General features: G+C 39.9%; 1 protein-coding gene across 1 annotated transcript in view; it reads right to left on the bottom strand.

Moving 5' to 3' along the window:
- Window positions 1-1,164: 1,164 nt before the first annotated feature.
- The window catches only part of LOC137624725 (uncharacterized), a 66,435-nt gene continuing 43,675 nt past the window's right edge, over window positions 1,165-23,924 (bottom strand). Inside the window, exons 8-15 of the mRNA XM_068355680.1 lie at window positions 17,243-17,374; window positions 16,164-16,349; window positions 15,663-15,889; window positions 13,542-13,704; window positions 12,080-12,255; window positions 4,466-4,577; window positions 3,597-3,823; window positions 1,165-3,192 (exon numbers count right to left, since the gene is read on the bottom strand). Coding sequence (XP_068211781.1) covers window positions 2,988-3,192; window positions 3,597-3,823; window positions 4,466-4,577; window positions 12,080-12,255; window positions 13,542-13,704; window positions 15,663-15,889; window positions 16,164-16,349; window positions 17,243-17,374 — 1,428 coding nt within the window. The 3' untranslated portion in view covers window positions 1,165-2,987. The remainder of the gene's footprint in view (window positions 3,193-3,596; window positions 3,824-4,465; window positions 4,578-12,079; window positions 12,256-13,541; window positions 13,705-15,662; window positions 15,890-16,163; window positions 16,350-17,242; window positions 17,375-23,924) is intronic.

The following is a 23,924-nucleotide window of genomic DNA, read 5'->3' on the forward strand; positions in this document are numbered from 1 at the left end:
CGTAGGGAACCAAGAAGACCTGAGACTGTGCCCAGTTAGGGCACTTAGGAAGTACCTCAAGCGAACGGCAAGCACCCGCCCATCTGTTAAGAACCTATTCGTTTCCTGGGGTAAAACGAAAAAGGGGATATCGAAGAATACAGTTTCGTTCTGGCTCAGGCAGGTGATAATGCGAGCCTACTCAAAAGAGGGACTTCCAACACCAGGGAAGATCAGAGCTCACGATGTTAGGGGCATAAGCACCTCCCTGGCATTCGAGAGAAACATGTCGGTAGCATAAGTGCTCCAAGCGGGAACTTGGTCCAACCAGTCGACCTTCACCGCTCATTACCTTAAAGATTGTACGAGGAAATCCCTGGACGGGTTTTCCATTGGGCCGGTCATCTCAGCCCTTCGCACGATTTAACGGCTCAAGCCCCAGGCTCAGTCGCGAAATATAGAGGATCCAGACACAGTAACGGTTTCTATCCCCCTCTCTTCCTCTTTTTCTCTCTTTCTTGTACTAGCAGTCGATTCTAAAAATATCAATCACCGATCAAGTCGCAAGAGTCGCCATTATACAATAAGCACAAAGAAGAAAATTGCAGAAGGGTAAGTGTTACCACACTTAATGAGTATTTTGTGTAGTTTATCCTACTGTCCATTGGGGTCTTGGGCTTCGGGCACTCCCTCCTCCTAAGGTGTAAGTCTCCTAAGAAAGTGTTTCGAGGTAAGTATCTGTGTTGGAACAAATCACAAATTTTAAGTAATTTGTATTTTTCCTAACATACTTACCGAGAAACACTTTCGGGTTATGGCCCCTCCAACCGTCCCCGCAGTGCCTTACAGTCCTAGAGTATTGTTCCTTACATAAAACATACTGCCTAGATCGAGAGCGTAGCCTCATGGCCGACCTCGGGCATTACCCCAGGTCACGTTCTCTGCCGCTACCAGGTCACTTAGAGAATGGTAGTAGGGTAAACTACGCAAAACCCTGGTCGTTAGAGAGGAGCCACCAGTGACTCCTAAGAAAGTGTTTCTCGGTAGGTATGTTAGGAAAAATACAAATTACTTGAAATTTGTGATTTTAAGTTGCTGATTTATATTCTTAAATTTGCTTTTCCTCAATTTAGAAATTTATTTTCAATAATGTGCGTAGAAGACAGGTTTAAAAAAGTATTCGTAATCAAATATTACAGCTTCATGGTTTTTCTTTCTCATATTACAAAAAAACTTTTGTTAAATACAGTAAAATGTGATAGTAGCAATGTAGAATGCTTGGTGCATTGACAAGTAACAATGAATTAATTATACAGTCTTTAATATGCATATAATACAAATGATTTTAAATCCTTATAACATTTTGAAATACAACTATACAATATATAATACATAAGGACATCTGTACATGATGCTTCAAACCATAATAAATTATACAGAGATTTTTTTAACAAATTATGCTGCATAGCCACTATAAGCTAAAAAGGCCAAAAAGAAAATTTAAATGAATCTCAATTTCTTTTTTGTACAGAAAATTTAACTTGTGCAAGAAAGTCAGGCACATATAGCCTTATAAAAAGGAATAACTTTTAATTATTAAAGCCTAAATAATAACATCCACATTTGGTTTACATGCAGTTAAAAGAAAACTGGGAACGCATTCACACAAACCAGCGCTGTTGCCTAGAGTCAAACTTGGAACCTACTTTCCAAAGGCAAATGTTTTTTCCTTCCTCCTTTGGTTTCACACTATAAACTATCAAGATGTTCTGGCTTAAGTATTCATCAAGTAGTTAGTTTTGTTCTCATACATCTCCCACTTGCACTTCTTTCACACTCAAAAGATAGCAAGAAATATTTCCTGGAAACTTGTAGCAAAAAGGTGTTACTATAGATTGTAACAAACTCCTGTCAACATGGTATAAAAATAACTATATCAAAGAGGGTTATAACAAAAGCATGTGTGCCTGTAACAAATGCAAAAAACTAGCTTTGATCAGTTATTCATTTGTTGAAGGTTGGCACAAAGGTCAAGAATTTTTTTTTTCTGTTTTTTATTTTTGAAGTTGAAGACTAGATAATTAGGCATGTCCGTTTTCTCCCTCGTCCTACAACAATTAAAAGTTGGCTGTGTTGGTTTATGAAGTTGCAGGTTAGTAGCTCAACACCATGTCATTGAAAATTCTAAGAATATGATGCAAACATCTTTTTAAGGCATCCTCCTCAGAGCGATTTCACTGTCAAAGATAAAACCTTTGGTATTTACAAGACTCCCAACTCCAGTTTAGATAAAAGGTCCTTTTTATTTTTCCTAATCCTAAAAAATACAATATTCTGAATATCAGAATTCCAATTGAACTTTTTTGACAGTGTCCATCATTCTGGAATGTTGCTTTCATATTTTACTTTAGGTGAGCATGGTTTTAAAGTACTGAATCATATATCCCTGACAAAATTAACATGTAAAATTTCCACTCAATATTAGATATTTACTACTGGAATGTTTACAGAATGATTAATTTTGTATGAAAAAAAAATTACCAGTGAAAGGTCAGATATCCCAATGCTATGGCATCTAAATTAACGGACATCAAATCACAGCTCTATCTCTGTAGTACCAAAATTGCTATAACATGTGATGTCACATCTTTTAAAGTAATACATATAAAGCTATGTTTTTATTCAAAATAATATTTGGAAGCTTAAAGAACTCCAATATGATCTTTTGACTTTGGTTTAAATAACTGGATTTGATTTTGGGAACCACTAAAGACTCTGTAAACTGTGCCTATGACATCATACAGAGCTGAGCACCATGAAGAGAATGTGGCATCCAAAACCTTACCATATTCTAAGGATACGTCCCTCACTGTCCTGACTTGTCTCTTACGGAAGAGATGCTTTTTGATACAATATATGTATATATACAGTATATATGTATAACAGCAATTGACATTAACATAAAGCCTCCAATCTAATTTTCATGAAAAATAAAATGGATGCATGCTTCAGACAACACCTTCCATAAAAGTAGTATCTAAATGCTGAATTAGGGTTCGTATGAAGGCCATCTCCTTCCGTGTATTTTCGTAAATAATGCGTGGATCATCACTTGTACAACGCAGACAATTAGGCGCCATAACCATTGCTAAATTGCTTGCATCCATCTTTGTTGCCGACACAATATCAGGCTGGGCAAAATACTGTAAAAATCTGTAAAAGATAAAAGCATGAAGTAGCTAAAATACAATGTGGTTAATTAACCCAAAAGAATATAAATTTATAATTAAAAATACTGAATAATGTATGTATATTTTCAATGCCTTAATATGCATATATGAAATTTGAAGTACGGTAATTAAAGAAGTGGAAATTCATTAACTTCATACTGAAATTCATAGCATTAAACTTAACACAGAAATGAGAAAGGTCCTTGAAATGTTTCTTAATTCAAAACTAAGTTTTTGTTAATTATCTGTATTTCAAACCGTATTTATTGACTATGTTAAATATTAAAAATAGAAAAACTTTGATTTAAAATACCTAATTTTCCAAATTTAAATTGATTTTGTCTTTTCTGTATTTGATATTAACTGTTGAAAAAGATTGTTGCTTACCTGATGAGATAAGAAAGAACAAGTCTGTTGATATCTGGTAACTTGTTGACAAGTGCCACAGCTTGTGAAGGTTCATCATGAGCATTAATAGCTGACTGATAAAGAGAATCTGGTATGAGTGGTTCATAAAGTTCACGATACCACAACTTTAGTAGCGCTGCTGCTACATGAGGATCTCCACAGTCGCCAACTTCCCACTGATCCACCACCTGCTTCAATTGATGAACCTGTAAAGTAGAGACTTTATGAGCAAAAAGTTTTTGTTGTAAATTCTTTGACACAGGTATTTTTATCAGTTTTTTCAAGTAGTTGTTTCAGTTCTTGATACGGAGCTTTGAGTCTGTTGGAGGGAATTGTATAGTTTATGTTTTTCCTTCTATTCTAATACCTAATGTTCAAATGAACTTATGGTAGGCTATACCTTATCCTCATTTTGTCTTTTCCTTCAAAGTTTTAGGCTAAGAGAAGGCACATTTTTTCTTTTATTTCATGATCACTTCAAATATGGATTAGTATTAAATTATGAATGGAGGTTATTTGAAATAAGTTTTTAAATTTATAATAATTACAGTATTTTAATTATCATCACTTCCACACCTACTAATTAGTTTCGTAGTTAGTGAAGTGACTAACATAACAATCACTGAAATTAATCGAATTTCAATAAGTTGTATTATTTTGACACTAATTTAGACTAGTGTGGTTCACAGACCCCTTGGCATGATTTTTCCTTACCCACGAGTAGGAGTGAAAAACTGACAGACTTGGTTCCCAGAGGGTGGAGAAAAAAGGCAGTAACCATGTCAACTTTGCAGAATTATTATAGGAGTACTTCATTTTCCATACATCTAACTCTTGCCATAACTTACCTCATCAAAATCTGCAGGAACTCTGAATATTCCTTCGGTATTAGTTCCTTGTAGACGAAGTACTTCTTCAGACAAGGTTGTCTGCACCCAAGGCAATCGTCGATGAGGATATCTGTTTAAAACAAATTTGAAATTTTTTTAAGATTATTGCTATCGGGCATTTTATATTCTTTAGGTTTCATTAATAAAAACTTCGCCCTGTTAACCCAAAGACCAAATTTACTGAATCCCATCAATGACCATAAGGTTTATGTGGACTAAATGAAAGCCAATCAAAGGAAGGGAGAAGGGAATTCAATTATGAAAAATTTCTGGGTTGCATGTATGAAACTTCTTTGTTTCCCATTAGTTCTATGCCCAAAAAATTAATTAATTTTCAATTTCAGGTGGTTAAATAATGGAAAGGAGACTCCCACAGAGTAAGCAGAGGACAGAGAGAGAGAAATCGAAAATGGCGAGTTATCTAAGCAAGTCTCAATAAACTATTTCCAAGGGATGTGATCCATGATGAAAAACTGCATCATAACGTAATCTGGAAATGAAAGATAAACGGTACTTTGTTCCATAAACTAAAGTCAACTTTTGTTTTCTAAACTCGTAAAGAAAGACCACTTTGTTCCATAAACTCCTAAAGAAAAATCACTTTGTATTAAACGATTGTGTCAAAAAGAATAATTACTGTTTAATTTCCAGGTTGTCAAAGGATGAAAATAACATCCTTCCTCTGGAATAAAAGACCCTTGTACGAAAATTGGTATATAGAATCGGCAAATGAATGAGGAATTGTTCTAAAAACTCCTTATAAACAACCATTTCAAGTGAGTCATAGTTAAAGCTAAAAAATTGCATGAGAACTTAGTCTTGAAATAAAAATATCATTATATAAGCAAGTGCATTAACAGAATTTGACATCTGCTGCTATTTATTCCTATACAAATACAAACCATTTTCCTTAAAATATGATTTCAGCAAAGCTGGAACTCTGCTATTAATATTTATAGTTATATGGTCATAGTTACTGTAGGGTGGTGGGTATGCCCCACCTCCTCTCACAGTATACTGAACATCACAGAGTACTATTGATGTACTCTGCATCTTACCTGGCTGATTTAAGCTTTTATCTGCTTTATCTTACAGAAGTGTGTTTGCTGTTGCTGTTCCATCGTGATAAGAGATTCCACATGCAGTTCTGGCCTGGTGCGCTTGGCCAAATTGTAGCACATTTATGAGCCTGACTGCTGTGGATCCTCGTCTCTCGTTTCCTTTGTGCAAGGGTCATAACCCTGTGACGTGTCTAGTTTGTGGCCTCCTTTGCGGTAGTCAAGAGAAAAAAGTCTAAGATGTTTCAGTATCAGAGGAGACTACTACAAAGCTGTTGTCAAAGAAGCTCTTTAGCTGATTTTAGTCACCCTCTAGGACTTTTCACTACTGTGCCTGCTTCTGCTTCCTCTAGAGCAGAGTCCTCTGGAGAAATACCGAAGAAGGGAGGAGCCCTGATCTGTTCTCAGGGCATGCTTCCAACAAGAAAGGAGTATCACCTTGCCCTAGTGAAGGTGATATAACCCCCTGCCCCTCCTCGAAGTTTGCCTGTTAATGGGACAATGATGTTAACACGGATTTGAACCCGAGGAAGTTGTGGCCACCCGCAGGCATTGATGGTAAATCCTCTGCGTTCCTCGCCTGTTACAGGAAAAGATCATCGATCCTCTCCTTCTGTGGTGTCATTGCTGCTAAGCAGGAAATCCTTAACTTTGACATTAGGCAAGTTGAAGAAACATATGCACTCTCCTTACCCTCTCAGCCCCGTATCTAAGACCTAGCTCGCTGATGCTGCACCACCTGCTCCGAGGCTGAAGATCACCGATAATGCAAACCATCATAAGGCTATGCTCAAACACCCTTTACTCAGTGCTGTACTGCTCATTATCCTCTGAGAAACTGAGGTAGCATGAGGTACAAGTGCTTATGGTCCTCCTACCAGTATTTGGGTTCGTAAGGGAATGAGCATGTACACTGTTGCTCAGGATCATTATTATCTTCATCCGACAACTCAAAGAAAATTAATTACTTTACCTAGTAAGAGAGCACAACAGAAGTACTATGGTACATCAAGATAACCTACATGAATAAGGGAGGGACAATGGTGAACGATGATGTCATTCATGCTCATGGTCTACTTGCGTAGGCTATCCACGTGCAAGGCCTTCACGGGATAGTTCCGTGGTAGCCTTGTTTTCTCATTAATGCTTGCCACAACCATGTGCATGATAACATGGTGATCGTTCTACTTGAGCTCATTGTTCTAATGCCAGGAAACATGACAGGACAAACAGTTCGAGTGCAACAAGAGACCGAACCTTAACTGGCAAGACTCTTCGCTATTTTTCTAGCAATTGTGACTTGCCACAAGGGGCATTGTTCACTGATTAGAAGTTTTCCAATACAGCATGATCTTCCTACTTGAAAAGACCATAGTACCTGTAGAGACCTTCCAATGTGGAGAGCGCGCGTTCATCTACTAAGGACATTCCTGCGTGACCTGATTGGGATCTATCCGATGCTTCAGTACACAGGATCGAGGGATGAGTCAGTGTGTTGAATTGAGAGGCGAGGTACTTACTGTGATCATTTCGACGACATATGAGCGTTGTCCAGATTAAGTGAGGCAACTTTAGAGATATTCCTCAACATCTGCTAACAAGTTGTCAAAGAGATTCACCTATCTGCTGTTTTACCCTTCTCCCATTCATCCATCAGCAGTACAAGCTCTTGGTTCTTCATCGCCCAAAATGGACACAAAAGTGAGGGGCACCACCCCACATCTGCTAGCTGTCGTCCCTTCTTCGTCATCCTACCATCCAAGTTCTGTGTTAGAACCAGAATGAGAGTACTGTACTCAAAGCAGTCATACTTTCCTTTGAAACACATTGAGACTTCCTCTCTTATGAGGGAAGAGGAGTCTTGTCACTATATCGACCCTTCGGCATCAGGCTCCATACCGTCACTTGCCAAGACTGAGAATCTCAAGACTTATCCACAAGATCATGAAGGTATTGGTCATCTGAGAGCTCAATGACCTTGGAGAGGTAACTATAGATTAGGTCCTCACCCCTCAAAAATCGACCCGCCATCGAGTTACCTTGGTTTTGACTTTCTTGAGGGGCTTTACATTATGTAAATTCTCAAATTTCTGGTCCAAATGATTCCCTATGCCCAAGTTGTTTGAACAGGATCCTGCATTCTGCCCTCTCTCGACAACGATGGTTTTACATTCCAGAGAATACTAATTTCTCTCCTTTTCTAATCAATAAATCATTGGCCATGCTAAAAACAGGCTCCTGTCGAGACTCAACATAAGAAAGTTACATTCTCAGCATCTAAGTCTGATTTCACTGAAGTTACCTATATGGCAAGCCTACAAGCGACTTGATGGGTAGACCACTGGTCGAGAGCCGTAAACTTACTTTGCCGCTTCCCAGAACTAGGCAAATCCCAAGAGGAAAAAATTTTCAGACTTGATCCATCGTCGAGTGCAAAGGCTGTTATCTTCTTGGTGCATCACTCTGCAAGCCATTGAGGGATTTGAGTCGTAAAGAAGAGAGACACAGTAGCTTCTAGCTTTTTGAGGTAAGAGGCCTTCATACTTAGAAATTCACCTGTACTGGAGAATGCTACTGTTCCCTAAACAAAATATCAATTCAACTGTGAAGTGGAAGAAGAATCCCTTATCCAACAAGCATCGCCACCTGTTCCACTAAGTCAGCATTGAAGAAGTCACCAGCAACATCCTGGGTGAGGTCTGAACTTATAGCTCCTTTGACCACTAAAAAGGGTTTGGATAATGGTCCGGCCTTTCACTTCCGTCCTGGCCAGTCTAGAAGGGGTTGAGGTAGGAAGGAAACGCGGAGATTGACAGTCGCCGTTGTCACAAGTTCGGGATGCCTGTCACACCGTTGGGAAAGGAGGTACTGTAGTATCACGAAGCCGAATACAATCTTCTGTTCATTATCTCGAGTCCCCAACCTCACTTAGACATCGACGAACAACTCTTACCATCCGAGCTACTAAAAAGCTCTTACCCTCCAGGCATAGGTGAAGATGTTAGCGAAGACCATGCTAGAAATTGTATGGGGTGGTTCTCCAGGCTTTTGCAGTCTATAGATGGTTACTGAGGATGGAGATAGGTAATCATCTTCTCCCCCTGAACAAGTTCTTCTAATGATTCCCTTCAAAATGCAGATGACAAACACCATATGATCTGTTATCATGAAGAATGACTTTATGCTTTCTGTAGATCTGAAGAACTTCGTCTACATCTTTTCCCACTTCTATGTGGGGTCGATGTTTCTGGTCGGCTTTCTCCATCTACCTCTGTTCCACACCTCATCACTGGTTAATCCCTTTGATCGAAGGTCATCCTTGATACAGTCCATCCACCTTCGCTTTGGTCTTCCTCTCTTTCTCGTTCCCTGTACCTCCATTTCCGTTACTCTCCTCCCATTTCCGATCCCCGATCTGTTTTGACGTTGTTACTTATTTTAGAATGATTTATTGTTAATTTGTTCTCTTAATTTATTTATTTCCTTTCCTCACTGGGCTATTTTTCCCTGTTGGAGCCCCTGGGCTTATAGCATCTTGCTTTTCCAACTAGGGTTGTAGCTTGGATAGTAATAATAATAATAATCTTAAGGAAGAACCTCCACTTTGGTTTTGGGGGAGTATGGCTGGAGGAACGGCTGATTTTGTCTTTATTCCCAGAGGCAATTGCTTAAGTTAGTTGAGACAGAGTTCTTTCCTTTTGCCAAATTCAGGGGATCATGGTCAATCAAGATAAGTTCAATATCATGCCCAAGCAGAGGATGGAGTACCCTGGTATGCTGATGGTCACAGCTACAGCAAGTCTTTCCATCGGTGAACCACATAAGCAGCCTTATGAAGGTTGCAGGAAGGTAGTGCAACCTTTTCTCATCAAACTAGAGCTAAAAGCTCAACAGTGGCATCTATTTCTTGGACACCTCTCATTGTTGGAGGAGCTTGTTCCTCATGGGTGTCTCCAACAATGACGAATAACCTTGGTGGGATCTGAAACACCTCTTGTCAGCAATCAGCAATACCCCACATAGACTGTTCCAGTAGAATTGGAGGTAAGGGACAATCTAGCCTGATGGCTGAACAAAGAGAACCTCAAGGGGAACTCCACTCGTGCCATCCTCCCGAGATGCTGTCGTTCACAGAACAGGTCCAAGGAGGTACTAGACTGCCTCGGGCTTCTGGTATGAAGAAGAAAAGCACATCAACCTGTTGAAAATTCAAGCTGTGCTTCTAGCATTGCAAGCTTTCCAGCAGTCTGGTGTGCCACAACATGACTGTGGTGACCTATGTCAACAAATAAGAAGGTACTGTTTCACAGACACCTCTGAGTTGGCATAGCAGGCACACATTAGGCATTCAGCAATGCAGTAGAGTTGGCAAAGAGAATTGTGTTAGCTGACATGCTCATTTGCCAGGAACAGATAGTAAAAGCTGAATGGAGAAGCAGAAAGGCTTCCTGTAGAACCTCCCCAAATGGCCCAAAAATTTATTCAGGCTTACCTACATTGGTAACAAAACTCTGGCTTCTCTATTACTTTAAAGTGGAGACTATTGCAGTATCTTTTCCCACTGCACAGTAGATGTTTGGATATCTTACAAAGATCCTCTGCAGCTGTCTACTAAGAAAAGTGAGCCATCTTCAGTGATTGGTATTGTAGAAGGATACATCTCCGGTCAAAATCTCTCTGCAACTAATTCTGATTTCCTTGTCTATCATCTCTGATAGGTCTTCATGTATATCCAGTGCCAGGATTTTGTCCTGCTCACGTGTCACTACACCCTGAGCCCCATTATTTGTTGAAATACCCGTTGCCCACTTCCATTCAAAGTGCTTCTGCACCTCCCGGCTTCACCTTTGCTATGCACAACCAGAATGTGAGTATTTGCGAGATAGAAAGCTGATTTACTGTAAAGATCATAGATCGGCCACACTCTGGATGGCTACCTTTTTAGTAAGACTTTTCAAGCTGGAGGGTGGGCTGTGGCACACTAGCAGTACCAACCAATCTCAGGCAGGGAGGATACAAATCCCTTTTGTTTCTTTTGGATGTTGGCTACCTCCCAAAATAGGGGGCAGTACCATGTTAGGTAGATAGATAGACTATCGCTTAACTGGGCCAGCTACCCGGCCTGCTTTATATGTGCATGCTGGACTGCGCTTGACCGATTGTTCCTACATGTTAACTCATTGTATGGTTTGTGTTCTGTTTTCTATTTTGCAACTCGCAACTCATTCCTTTCTTCCTATAGCATCAGTCACCAATTTGGCACTGTTGAAACGTTGCAATCTTTTTGTCTTTGAAGATATTGTAGAACATCCTAGTTGCTAGCAGCTTTGTTAGCCTTGCAATAGTAAACTAAGTGCTAATTATGCCAGGCACATTGTGTTTACTCTTCATGCTTGCCTGTGATGCTGGTAATTGCTGCTATTGTTGACACATCTGATATATTGAGTGCACTATGCCTGCTACTGTTGACACACCTAATATAATTTATGACTAGTAATGTGTGCACTATGCCTACTGTACTTTCACTGTTCTTGCTATGTCAGTGTATCTTGACAATTTCAGACATCTTGCCGGCTACTTTTCTTAATTTGGTTGCTTTGGCATTCTCCTGAGGGTTATGTACTTCAGCTTGTAGTTCCTCTTATTTCTGTTCCTGATGTGGTTGTGCCACTGCTAACATTGCAGCTTCAGCTATTAAATCTAATAACTGGACTTTGTTAGAACTGTGAAGCTTCTATTCTGAGTGGCATTTAAGAGTTTTTAGTTTTGAAGCATGCCTTCATATAGGTCCTATTCGGTAAAGTCCAAGCAGTGAGTTATGTATTCTACATTAGAGTATCTTGATAAAAAGGTCATTCAGGGTCACACAAACATCTCAGTATAGCGAGCATCATCAAAGCCATAACTCCATGCTCATCAACAGATACAGCTGTTATGCCATGGAGTCAAATTGTTACCAGTTAACAATGGGAAGCAGAAAGGAGCAGTGAACTTTGTGACACTCTCCAGAGGGGCACAATGGATGGAATTATACCTGTTTACCAGATGAACTTTAGTAGTTAGTTAATGAGGTTTCACCTGCCCTGTATACATGGCTAGCTGTCATTCTGTTATGGAAGAAAGCTGCCATTGGGATACAAGAGAAAACATGCCACAGATAAGGTTCTTTTCGGGTATTCTTGTTCAATTGAATTGGCTCACGTCAGAAAACCACCAATGACTACTTTTTACAGGTCTCATAAGTGAACAACAGATTCAATCATAGTAAAGTGAATACTGATGATAGTTGTCATACATTAGAGCGTTGTTAATATCAGGTAAAGTTATATACCGTAATTATACAATGAAGTAGAATTTCAGCTTCAAAATCTTCAAAATTTACCTGTTTATAATTTTAGTCAATTTTTTTTTTTTATCAAACTCCACTATATCTATTAGGAAAAGGGCTAAAAGAAACTAGCTAAGAAAGGAGGAAAGATTGAGAGCCCTGTGAAACAAGACTTGAAAATACTACCTGTCCCTTTGGAGATCCATTACTTCTTCAATAGTGCCTCCAAACATGGAAGCCCTGAATATATGAAGGCGCGCTAAATCTATTTCTTCTAACGTAGGTTTTTTTAACCGTTGTCGTTTGGAGTTCACACTAGTTCTTTCTAAGCGTTTATTGCAAACACCTGCATAATGTGCCACCTGCAACAGGAAATTAATTAATCAAGATATTTCCTATTGAAAGAGCTTAATGAATTCATCTACTTTTGAAAAAGAAAGATTATCATTATTTAAAAAGATACTTTTAAACATTAGTATATTAAAAATCAGAAAGCAAAACACAAAGGGTTACTGTCGAACAGTTGTAAGTCTTCAGTGAATGGCATGATCAAACATCATATAAGGACAGGTCTTGTATTTCCATTGTGAGAATGATTACTGTATGCCCCAGCAATCTCATCACATTGGCTTAATGTATTTACCATTTTCAGTTGACAATAAACAACAAATGAAGAACAATCTCTCTTACAATCTTGAAATGTGTAATCTCGTTAAGATATTTCCTACATGAACAATGTTTTTATTCTACATTGCTTTTTTTCAACGACAAAGAAAATTAGTTTGTAAAATTACAGTCCAAAAACTAAACTTCATATGTAAACTGAAGACAAAAATGTTAAGAGTATTGGAATATACATATAACTTTTGTATGATTTTAATAAATATTAAATCTACTTGTCTGATTTATATGAAATCTACTTGTCTGATTTACAGGTATGAGGGGAAAAAGCTTTAAAATATGTTCATAGCTCCACTAGAAATTCATCTTCCATATGTAATGTACGTAAGATGTCTAGTAGACAAAGGAAATTGAAATACTAAAATAAAAAAAAATTAACACGACTCTTCTCATCATTTTTACCCTGTAAGAGGTGGTGCCATCAGTACAATGCTCTAAAGGTAAGACTTGTTTAGTCCTTTATCTTATTGTACCTAAACTGCTCCTTTTCTTCAAGCTTACTGTTCAACCTATCTTAACATTTACTGCATAGTGCAACTATGAGTTTTTCCTCTCCAGTTACCCCTGGGCACTGAATGGCATCCCTGACCGCAAGGGCTGGGCCATGTGACTATCATGCATCTAATCCATTTATTTATCATTTTAATACACTGTACTGTGTATATGACAATGTGCAGGATAAGGTATTTGAAAAAAACACTATCTTTGGTTTTTAAATGCAATATAGAGAGGATACTCCTGCATTAATATTTTAACCTTCTACTTTACCTGTTTCCACTTCCTTTCTTCCATGTTGCTAACCAGCCATTCTTTTTTTTTTTTTATGCCTTAGTGTAACCAAGGAGTTTTCTCCAGCTATACATTGGCACTGAATGTGCTCATGACCAGGGCTGGATCATGTGGTGCAAATTATTTCATATCTTAAGAATATATAAAGTTACTAAACTGAAGGAGATTATCAACATACCTGAATGTGAATAGGCCATTTCGATACATCAGGGAACATGGCACAATAAGCAGGATCACAATGTCTTGTTATATATCCAGCCAAGTAAGGTGCAAATTTTTCAGAAGGTGGGAAAAACGCCAGACATATTGCTAGGAGTTCCCAACCTCTACGCAAACTGTCCCTGTAAAAAATAATTACAAAGATAACCTTGCACTTATGTTGAAACTGAGATTATGCTAAGAACATGAGTAAAGACTATTAGCTATAAAAATCTCATCAATATAAAAGGATATAACTCGGCTATTGCACTACACACCAAATCAAATTGAAAATTCTGCTGAGTTATAAAATGATATACACATATTGTAGTGTTGCTGTGTTTACATTAGTACCTCTAATTGTAGCCTGATTAATTGTCAAACCCTTTTATTCAGGCATATTTTTTTGTATGTACAGTATACATAAATCCCTTGAGCATTATTTATTTGTATATAAAAGAAGGCTTGATTAGAAATACAGCACAAGTATGACCTGAGAAACTTGTAATAAACCTTAATGACATACCATTTTTTCAGCTTGTAGATTTCCCTAAATATTGAGTGAAACAGTAATTGCAAAGGCTAAATATAACAACCAACTGTATTACCTTATGTTACACTTAAGGGCTTACTTTTGATTTTTGGGATATAATTTTAATAAGTTCTCTACTTTAATAATTACTAATCATTGTCTCAACTTTTAGGTATTGCATGGTGTGGCAGTGAGGAAGTTAAAGGACACTAAACAGCCTATCTATTCAAGAAAATATTTCATAGATTTAATGTTGGTATTTTTCATTAAAATGTGATTGAAAATCCAGTAATAGACATTTTTCATAATTGTAACCTTGATGTATAGGGGTCATACAAAAGAAAAAATCCATAAACAGTAAATTCATGGAGACAATTGTTTTTTGTGATCAAATTTCTTGAGAAATTATGCATTCAAAATTTTCAGCTCCAATACTTCAAGAAATATTTTAAAATTGACTACTTACAGCTGCATACATGTAAATTGGTTGTATTGATTTTATAATCATGAAACATTCTGTAGTTCAACTGGCATAATAAACTAAAGATTCATTATCAAAAAGCACTTGGGTTATTGTATTTCGAGCCTTCAGCATGAAAATGGGACTGAACATTTGAGGAATTTTGCATACTTCATTATACCAACAACTCCCAAAGACCTCCATTTAATAAATAACTGCAACAATATATAAATAACCCTTTTGTGCTAGTGTTTCAAATGTCTTGAAAGCATACTGAAACATTTGTTGCCAAAAATCACAAAACATGCAACTTAAAAACAAAGTAGTCTCTATCTTTTTTTAATGTTTGTTTCATAAAGTTTCATTGTAGGGGCTACTTCATCTTATACGGATACTAGGCATATTTAATAATCATAGTCACTCTCTATCTTACTTTCAGTAACAGTTACAAAGTCATAACATACACATGGCTACTTTCCCAGCTGCATTTAAATTTTTTAATGTTACAGTACTTTGATCTTGGTTTTGTCACCTCAATTTCACCGTAATCTTTTCAACATATTTCAAAACCCTTCCGTTTATTGTGTTATTAACACCAGCTCCTCGCTATACAAAAGTTCTGCGAATTTATTCCTTTGAAGCTTTCCCAATTAAGAAATATAATGAAGAACTCTACCAATCCTTTACAAAAACTCTGTTTTATCTCTGGATTCTTCTGACATACATGCCAGTCTTCACTGTAGATCAGTGGTTCCAAACCAGTAGGTTGTGACTCCTTGATAGGAGGGTTGCAAAATGTAGCTAGAAATGGCTTGGGATACTCGGTTTGATTTTATATTTTCATGCTTTTGTTTCAGTAAATTATTCAGTGGCAAAAAATGGTTCTGATCATCATTTTCCTAAATCTGTATTCATAAAAGGTTGGAGGCCATTGTAAATAAAAACGGACAAAAATGGTAATAACTGGAGATAAAATAAATCCAATGCCACTGCAGAGAGTAGATATGTAACTTTAACAAATGCATCAAAATAGCCATTGCATCACCCATATATAAAATCACCACTCAGTATTAACCATTTTGTCTGAGGGAGACTTGTGGGACACTAACCTTTTGTGATTTTCTGTTGTCTGCCTACAAATCTGTACAAACAGTTCATCTCGAAGACCCAAGTTGTTGTAACACAAAGAAACAATATCAAGCCCGACGGAGTTCAAAGTCATCCCTGGTTTTGGCTTTCGGTCACTCATGTATATCTGCACTAATCTAAATAGTTCACATGCTTGATTCTTCACAGATTTATCTAGTGTTGCAAGCATAGGTTTGCGAATGGGATCCTGGAAATAAATCAAGATATAAAATTCTGCATAACATAGGTTGTCTGTTTAAGTGCTTGTATTTTAAAAATACAACTAATCCCATGTTCCCAAATACCTCAGGGATTTAATGAAGACTTAGATTAAAACTTTAAAGCATATAAAATCAATTCACTTAGCCCTTTCTAGGATACTGTGAAAAAAACTCTTCTCGTTTAAAGTAAAAACTAATCATATCTGTCTACCATAGTATATCAAATATTTTAATATTAATTAAAAAAAACACATCCATTACCTTTGTCCATGATATCATGTCCATGACAGGTACTTTTTTTCTTAAAAGGCCTCGTGTGTGTATGTTGAGATTTTCTTGTGCATACTTCTCCATCATGTTTTGACCATCACTACCTCCACCAATACTGTAACGTTCAAAGTCCGATTCCGAAGGAGGCTTTTTCATCATGGAGAGAGCACTCAAACCCTATACAGAATATGAGGAAACAGCATAAGCAAACTTGCAGACCACTATTTGTTTAACCCTGCATAAGTTTTCCTACGTAAGTTCAGGACTGCAATATATGACCATTGGAACAGATGGCAAAGGAGTGTTCAAAATATTATACGCCAAAACCCATACTAAGATTTAGCCCATATATAATTCCCTGTATTCTCAGTTTATTTTTTTCAATTGTTGCAGTTATCTATATTTTTATTATAACAACAATTAAAGAAAAGATATTTAAGATATATTCCTGGTCAAAACAATACACTAGAGGTAATATTTATATACACCCTGCCATAAGAATTACTTTATTTTAATAAGATAAAGGATATTCATAAATTTTAGAACTAAAATATATTTTACGCAATTGAAAGTTTACCAAAACTATTCCATAAAATTATCACCAATGAAGTGTCTGGATAAAAAACCACAATAATTTTTTCTGGAAACTAAAACAGCAAGAAGAGCCATCTTTTGTTCTGGATATATTTAAAATTTTAGTGAACAAAATTATAGAACTAAATCCTTTGGATGCAGAGTTTACTGTATTAGACATTCTAATAGTATAATCCTTGATTAAGTTAAAAAATCAAACAAAGCAAAATGAGAAAATAAACAAATGTATTATCTTATAGTTACTACAAGATACAAATAGAAGTCTAAAGAAATATTCTAAAGGACAGACTCTACATACAGAACAAATAAAATGTAGTTAGTCAAATGATTGCAAAGTTAGAAATATTCAAAATGCAAAGCCATCTAAAAATGTTTAGTGAAATAACCAATTTTCACATATGCAAATGTTACAAAAATTAACTATAATTACAGGGACCAGAATGCATGAATTGATATGTGATAAGATCGCGTCTCACCTGAGGTGGACGATGGAGAGAACCGGTGTTAGGGTTGGTAGTGAGGGTCGAGTCCATCATGTTGGGAATGGAGATGGACAATGGACGGTTACCCAACTGGCCATTGTTGCTACTTCCATCACGGTTACTCAACTGAGAAGTTGCACGTACATTTATTACAAGGAATCCAAATTACTTTCCTTTATGAAGTTTTGCCCAACCCTATTGTAATTATGGCTAACAAAATACAAAGCTTCAAAAATATCAGTTGGTATTTTCACTTGAAAGCTAAAGCTATTTGGAATGAAGGAGGGCAGGTTCTGTAAAGACTGATATCTTATAGCACTCAAGAGATTTTACATTTTCCACAAAATGTGAGGGGGTTATCAAGTTTCACTTTACTCATCGTCGAGTTGAAAGATCCTATCAACAGTAAATCTCTTGCAACTTTCTTGTTAATTAATCTAAGGCTACTCATGATTCTATATCAAATAAAAATGTTATTTTCATTAGTAAAATAAATTTTTGAATATACTTACCCGATAATCATGTAGCTGTCAACTCTGTTGCCCGACAGAATTCTATGGAGGGATACGCCAGCTATCACAATACTAGAAGGGGGTGTTCTTACCAGCGCCACCTGTGGCCAGGTACTCAAGTACTTCTTGTTGACACCTCCTCAATTATTCCTCGGTCCCACTGGTTCTCTATGGGGAGGAAGGGAGGGTCAATTAAATCATGATTATCGGGTAAGTATATTCAAAAATTTATTTTACTAATGAAAATAACATTTTTCAATATTAAACTTACCCGATAATCATGTAGCTGATTCACACCCAGGGGGGTGGGTGAAAACCAGTGTACAAGATTAAAGGATAGCTAAGTATCCCATATTTCATATAACAGTTATCTCAAATAACAATGAAATAATAAGTACCTGGTAAGGAAGTCGAATTGAACCGTTACTCTGTCTCTTTTTTAAGTTCGTCTTCCTTACTGAGCGCAGCGTTCCTCTTGGAGGCTGAATCAACCCAAAGGTGCTAAAGTATACAGGGCTGCAACCCATACTAAAGGACCTCATCACAACCTTTAACCTCGGCGCTTCTCAAGAAAGAATTGACCACCCGCCAAATCAACAAGGATGTGGAAGGCTTCTTAGCCGACCGAACAACCCATAAAAAGTATTCAAGAGAAAGGTTAAAAAGTTATGGAATTATGGGAATGTAGTGGCTGAGCCCTCGCCTACTACTGCATTCGTTGCTACGAATGGACCCAGGGTGTAGTAGTACTCGTAAAGAGACTGGACATCTTTGAGATAGAATGATGCGAACACTGACTTGCTTCTCCAATAGGTTGCATCCATAACACTCTGCAGAGAACGGTTCTGTTTGAAGGCCACTGAAGTAGCCACAGCTCTCACTTCATGTGTCCTTACCTTCAGCAAAGCAAGGTCTTCTTCCTTCAGATGAGAATTTGCTTCTCTAATCAGAAGCCTGATGTAGTAAGAAACTGAGTTCTTAGACATTGGTAGAGAAGGCTTCTTGATAGCACACCATAAGGCTTCTGATTGTCCTCGTAATGGTTTTGACCTTCTTAAATAGTACTTAAGAGCTCTAACAGGGCAAAGTACTCTCTCTAGTTCGTTCCCCACCATGTTGGACAGGCTTGGGATCTCGAACGACTTAGAGCAAGGACGGGAAGGAAGCTCGTTTTGGCCAAAAAAACCGAGCCGCAAGGAACATGTAGCCGTTTCAGATGTGAAACCTATGTTCCTGCTGAAGGCGTGGATCTCACTTACTCTTTTACCTGTTGCTAAGCACACGAGGAAAAGAGTTTCTAATGTGAGGTCCTTAAAAGAGGCTGATTGGAACGGTTCAAATCCTGATGACATTAGGAACCTTAGGACCACGTCTAGATTCCAGCCTGGAGTGGACAACCGACGTTCCTTTGAGGTCTCAAAAGACCTAAGGAGGTCCTGTAGATCTTTGTTGGAGGAAAGATCCAAGCCTCTGTGGCGGAAAACCGCTGCCAACATACTTCTGTAACCCTTGATCGTAGGAGCTGATAGGGATTTTACGTTCCTTAGATGTAACAGGAAGTCAGCAATCTGGGTTACAGTGGTACTGGTTGAGGAAAACTGCATTGGCCTTGCACCAGCTTCGGAAGACTTCCCATTAAGACTGATAGACTCTGAGAGTGGATGTCGTCCTTGCTCTGGCAATCGTTCTGGCTGCCTCCTTCGAAAAGCCTCTAGTTCTTGAGAGACTTTCGATAGTCTGAAGGCAGTCAGACGAAGAGCGTGGAGGTTTGGGTGTACCTTCTTTACGTGAGGTTGACGCAGAAGGTCCACTCTAGGAGGAAGAGTCCTGGGAACGTCGACCAGCCATTGCAGTACCTCGGTGAACCCTTCTCTCGCGGGTCAGAGGGGAGCAACCAACGTCAACCGTGTCCCTTTGTGAGAGGCGAACTTCTGAAGTACCCTGTTGACAATCTTGAACGGCGGGAATGCATACAGGTTGAGATGGGACCAATCCAGCAGAAAGGCATCCACGCGAACTGCTGCTGGGTCTGGAATTGGAGAACAATACAAGAGGAGCTTCTTGGTCATCGAGGTAGCGAATAGAACTATGGTTGGCAGACCCCACAGGGCCCAAAGTCTGCTGCAAACATTCTTGTGAAGGGTCCACTCTGTGGGGAAGACCTGACCCTTACGGCTGAGGCGATCTGCCATGACATTCATATCGCCCTGAATGAGCCTCGTTACCAGCGTGAGCTTTCGATCTTTGACCAAATGAGGAGGTCCCTTGCGATCTTGAACAACTTCCTCGAATGAGTCCCTCTCTGCTTGGAGATGTAAGCCAAGGCTGTGGTGTAGTCGGAGTTCACCTCCACCACCTTGTTAAGCTGGAGGGACTTGAAGTTTATCAAGGCCAGATGAACTGCCAACAACTCCTTGCAATAGATGTGAAGTGTCCTTTGCTCCTGATTCCATGTTCCCGAGCATTCCTGTCCGTCCAGTGTCGCACCCCAGCCCGTGTCCGATGCGTCCGAGAAGAGACGGTGGTCGGGGGTCTGAACAGCCAAAGGTAGACCTTCCTTGAGAAGAATGCTGTTCTTCCACCACGTTAGAGTAGACCTCATCTCTTCGGAAACAGGAACTGAGCCCGTCTCTAGCGTCATGTCCTTTATCCAGTGAGCAGCTAGGTGATACTGAAGGGGGAGGAGGTGGAGTCTCCCTAACTCGATGAACAGGGCCAGCGATGAAAGTGTCCCTGTTAGACTCATCCCCTGCCTGACTAAGCATCGGTTCCTTCTCAGCATGCTCTGGATGCATTCTAGGGCTTGGAAGATCCTTGGGGCCGACGGACAAGTCCGAAAAGCTCGACTCTGAAGATCCATACCCAAGGAAACAATGGTCTGGGATGGAATGAGCTGAGACTCCTCAAAATTGACCAGGAGGCCCAGTTCCTTGGTCAGATCCATAGTCCATTTGAAAATCTCCAGACAGCGACGACTTGTGGGAGCTCTTAAAAGCCAGTCGTCTGACGGAGCCGGACACAAGATCATGATACTGCTGCACAGTCTGTAAACTGACAATCATGGGCAAGCGAGGAAGTACAGTGACAACCCGAATCTGTCTAGACTATCTGGGTCGTACAGACAACTCCTTAACGGGTTGCTGAGGTTGCCGCACTGCGTCACAACAAGTCCCTTCTGTTGGTTGTTGAACGTCTTCCCCGTGACACATTGACTCCGTAAACAAAAATCCTCTAACAAGGACTAAGCTTGGACTGCATGTCATGCAACACAGCTCAAGGTCTATGGGAGCAGGTGTGGTAACAGACGGGATTAGCGGCTGAAGTGGAACCATTACCTTCCCTGTAAGCATGTTATGCTTAAATAAAAGTCCATAAGAGGTTATGCAGCTAAAGGCTCCCTCCAAATGACAGAGTCCTCAAGGGAATATCAGAAGGAGGGAGAAAAGAACTTTCTCATCTACAGGGACCTTATCCTAGAAAAGCTAAGTTCTCTGAGTGAGGGTTCACTGGTGCAAAAGCAGCAGACTAGAAGGCAACGTTATGAAACTGCTTGACAGTCTAGTGAGTTGGCAACAACCCAAGATATGTTGAGAAGCATGCGGTAAGGTATGCAGAGCATGATGAATGCAGAGTATGCTGAATGCAGAGCATGCTGTAAGTAGAGCATGTTGTATGCAGAGCATGCTGAATGCAGAGCATGCTGTATGCAGAGCATGTTGTATGCAGAGCATGCTGAATGCAGAGCATGCTGAATGCTGAGCATGTAGTAAGCAGAGCCTGCTGTAAGCAGAGCCTGCTGTAAGGAAAGCAGAGCGTGTGCATGGCGTTTAACATTTCTCAGAAATTCCATGACCAGTGCTAGAGTGCTTTATGCATGCTTGCATGGGGTTTAAAAATCAACATAATGTTTACCTTACATTCATAACTCATGATTCATATTTTTGCCATGGTTTGAAAATGGAGGTAAGGTATGCTGAACAGCAGAGTCAGAACGAGCTGGAACAACAACAGTGGAAGGTGCAGAAAGTTCCTGTTCCTGTGGTATGAGTGGAGCGTGAAGAGACCGAGGTTGCGCAGAACAAGGTAAAGTTCCCGCAAGCAGAGGTGTCTGAGGCGCAGGATCAGGGTGCACGGGTTGAGCTCGGTGCAGCAGCTGAGGAGACTGACTCACAGGTGGAAGAGGTTGTACCTCCACCGAGAGTTGCACCACCGGTGGAGCAGCCAGGGGAGGAGGAGGAAGAGTGGGGTAATCCTCCTGATCCCAAACCGAAGGTTGCCTTAAAGAAGGCTGAGGCTGAACAACACTGGGAACAGCGAACACAGAAAGAGGTTCAACATCGTACGCCTGGCAGATGGTGCTGCGACTGGGTGCAGCGAGTGCAGGCGGGTAGAGCACAGGCTGAACGGGTGCAGGGGAGGTGCAACACTCTCAGCCCGACACTCACACAACAGGTCCGAAAGCTGTGCTTGCATGGACTGTAGTAGAGTCCACAACATCGTACGCCTGGCAGATGGTGCTGCGCCTGGGTGCAGCGAGTGCAGGCGGGTTGAGCACAGGCTGAAAGGGTGCAGGTGGAGGTGCAACACTCTCAGCCCGACACTCACGCAACAGGTCCGAAAGCTGTGCTTGCATGGACTGTAGTAGAGTCCACAACATCGTACGCCTGGCAGATGGTGTTGCGACTGGGTGCAGCGAGTGCAGACGGGTGCAGCACAGGCTGAACGGGTGCAGCCGGTTGGTGCACCACCGGTGCAGGCGGGTGCAGCACAGGCTGAACGGGTGCAGGCGGTTGGTGCACCACCGGTGCAGGAGGAGGAGGAGGTGCAACACTCTCAGCACGACACTCACGCATCAGGTCCGAAAGCTGTGCTTGCATGGACTGTAGTAGAGTCCACAACATCGTACGCCTGGCAGGTGGTACTGCGATCAGGCGGAGCGAGCATAGGGGGGGGGGGGAGTGTAGGCGCACTCTCAACCCGACAAACTGATGACTGAGGAGAGTCAGAGCTAACCCAATGACTGCATCCGGGTTGTTGAACTTTACTTCGTACGTCTGGCATAGGTCTGGACTTTACGTTTAAGAGGTCTTGAGACCTGAGACCAGCGTAACTCTGCCTTTATTTTCTCCTCTAAATCTCTTCTGCAGACGAGCAAAATAAGGGCTCAATCGTCTGCGGGTGGGAGTGACGGTCTCGGTAAGACACGCCCACAACCACCGAGGATACTTCTGTGCGCCGATCAAGGCCTGCCGAACCCTTATGCCCTTCGACATTGCTTCTCCCCTGGGCTTGGGAGCTTGCAAGAGGTCCCGGACTGGGAGGACGACTGGCGCGCACAAAAGTACCCTCACGCATAACACTGACATACTTTGCGCTAATCACTTATCACTTTGATTTCTGTTTGCACTTATTTCACTGAACTCGAAACTTTAAGTGGTTTGTACCTGAAACACGCAATTCTATCCTTCTCAAAAGTTAGTAATTGCGAAAACAGAATTACAATGTAACAGAAAAATCTAATGAAAGAAAATTCAGTGGCTGGAAAGAGACTAAACACTAGATCACTCTAGAAACGTTTAGTTTCTTCCCCTAAAGAGACTAGGGATAAGAGCAAAACGATAACGACGTTACTCGTACGCCTGGCAGGCTTGAGGGAAACGTTTATCCTCTTTCTCCCTCTGTCTCTATCTCTCTCTCTCTCTCTCTCTCTTGACTTAGAACCTGAGAGAAGAGCCCAATCATATATATCGTTAAAACATATTATTGTTAAAGGAAAAAACTGAAATTTTTCCCAAAAGGAAAAGTTCCTTTATTAGGATCAAAACCATTAAGTTAAGAAAGAATGAACAAAACGCTAGACACGGTTACTCTTACTGCAATGTGAAACCGTGAACATTCTTTCTCTATCATAACGATAGAGTGCAAGTTGAAACGTTCTGAACGTCAACAACTGCCGAGACAAACAAAACGTTAGTTCAACTTTGAAAAAGTACGAGACTATCAAAGAAATTCTTTCAAAGACATTAAAATAGCATAATATGTTAACAGGTAAAACCGAAATGACGGGCTCACGATAATTAACTTCGGTACCAAGAAAAGACCGCCTACTATTAGGAAGGTCGAATATAAACAAATATAAAAATTAATTTTATAATAAAAGGAAG

This window comes from Palaemon carinicauda, chromosome 2 (genome assembly GCF_036898095.1).
Source record: "Palaemon carinicauda isolate YSFRI2023 chromosome 2, ASM3689809v2, whole genome shotgun sequence".
NCBI classification, from domain to species: domain Eukaryota; kingdom Metazoa; phylum Arthropoda; class Malacostraca; order Decapoda; family Palaemonidae; genus Palaemon; species Palaemon carinicauda.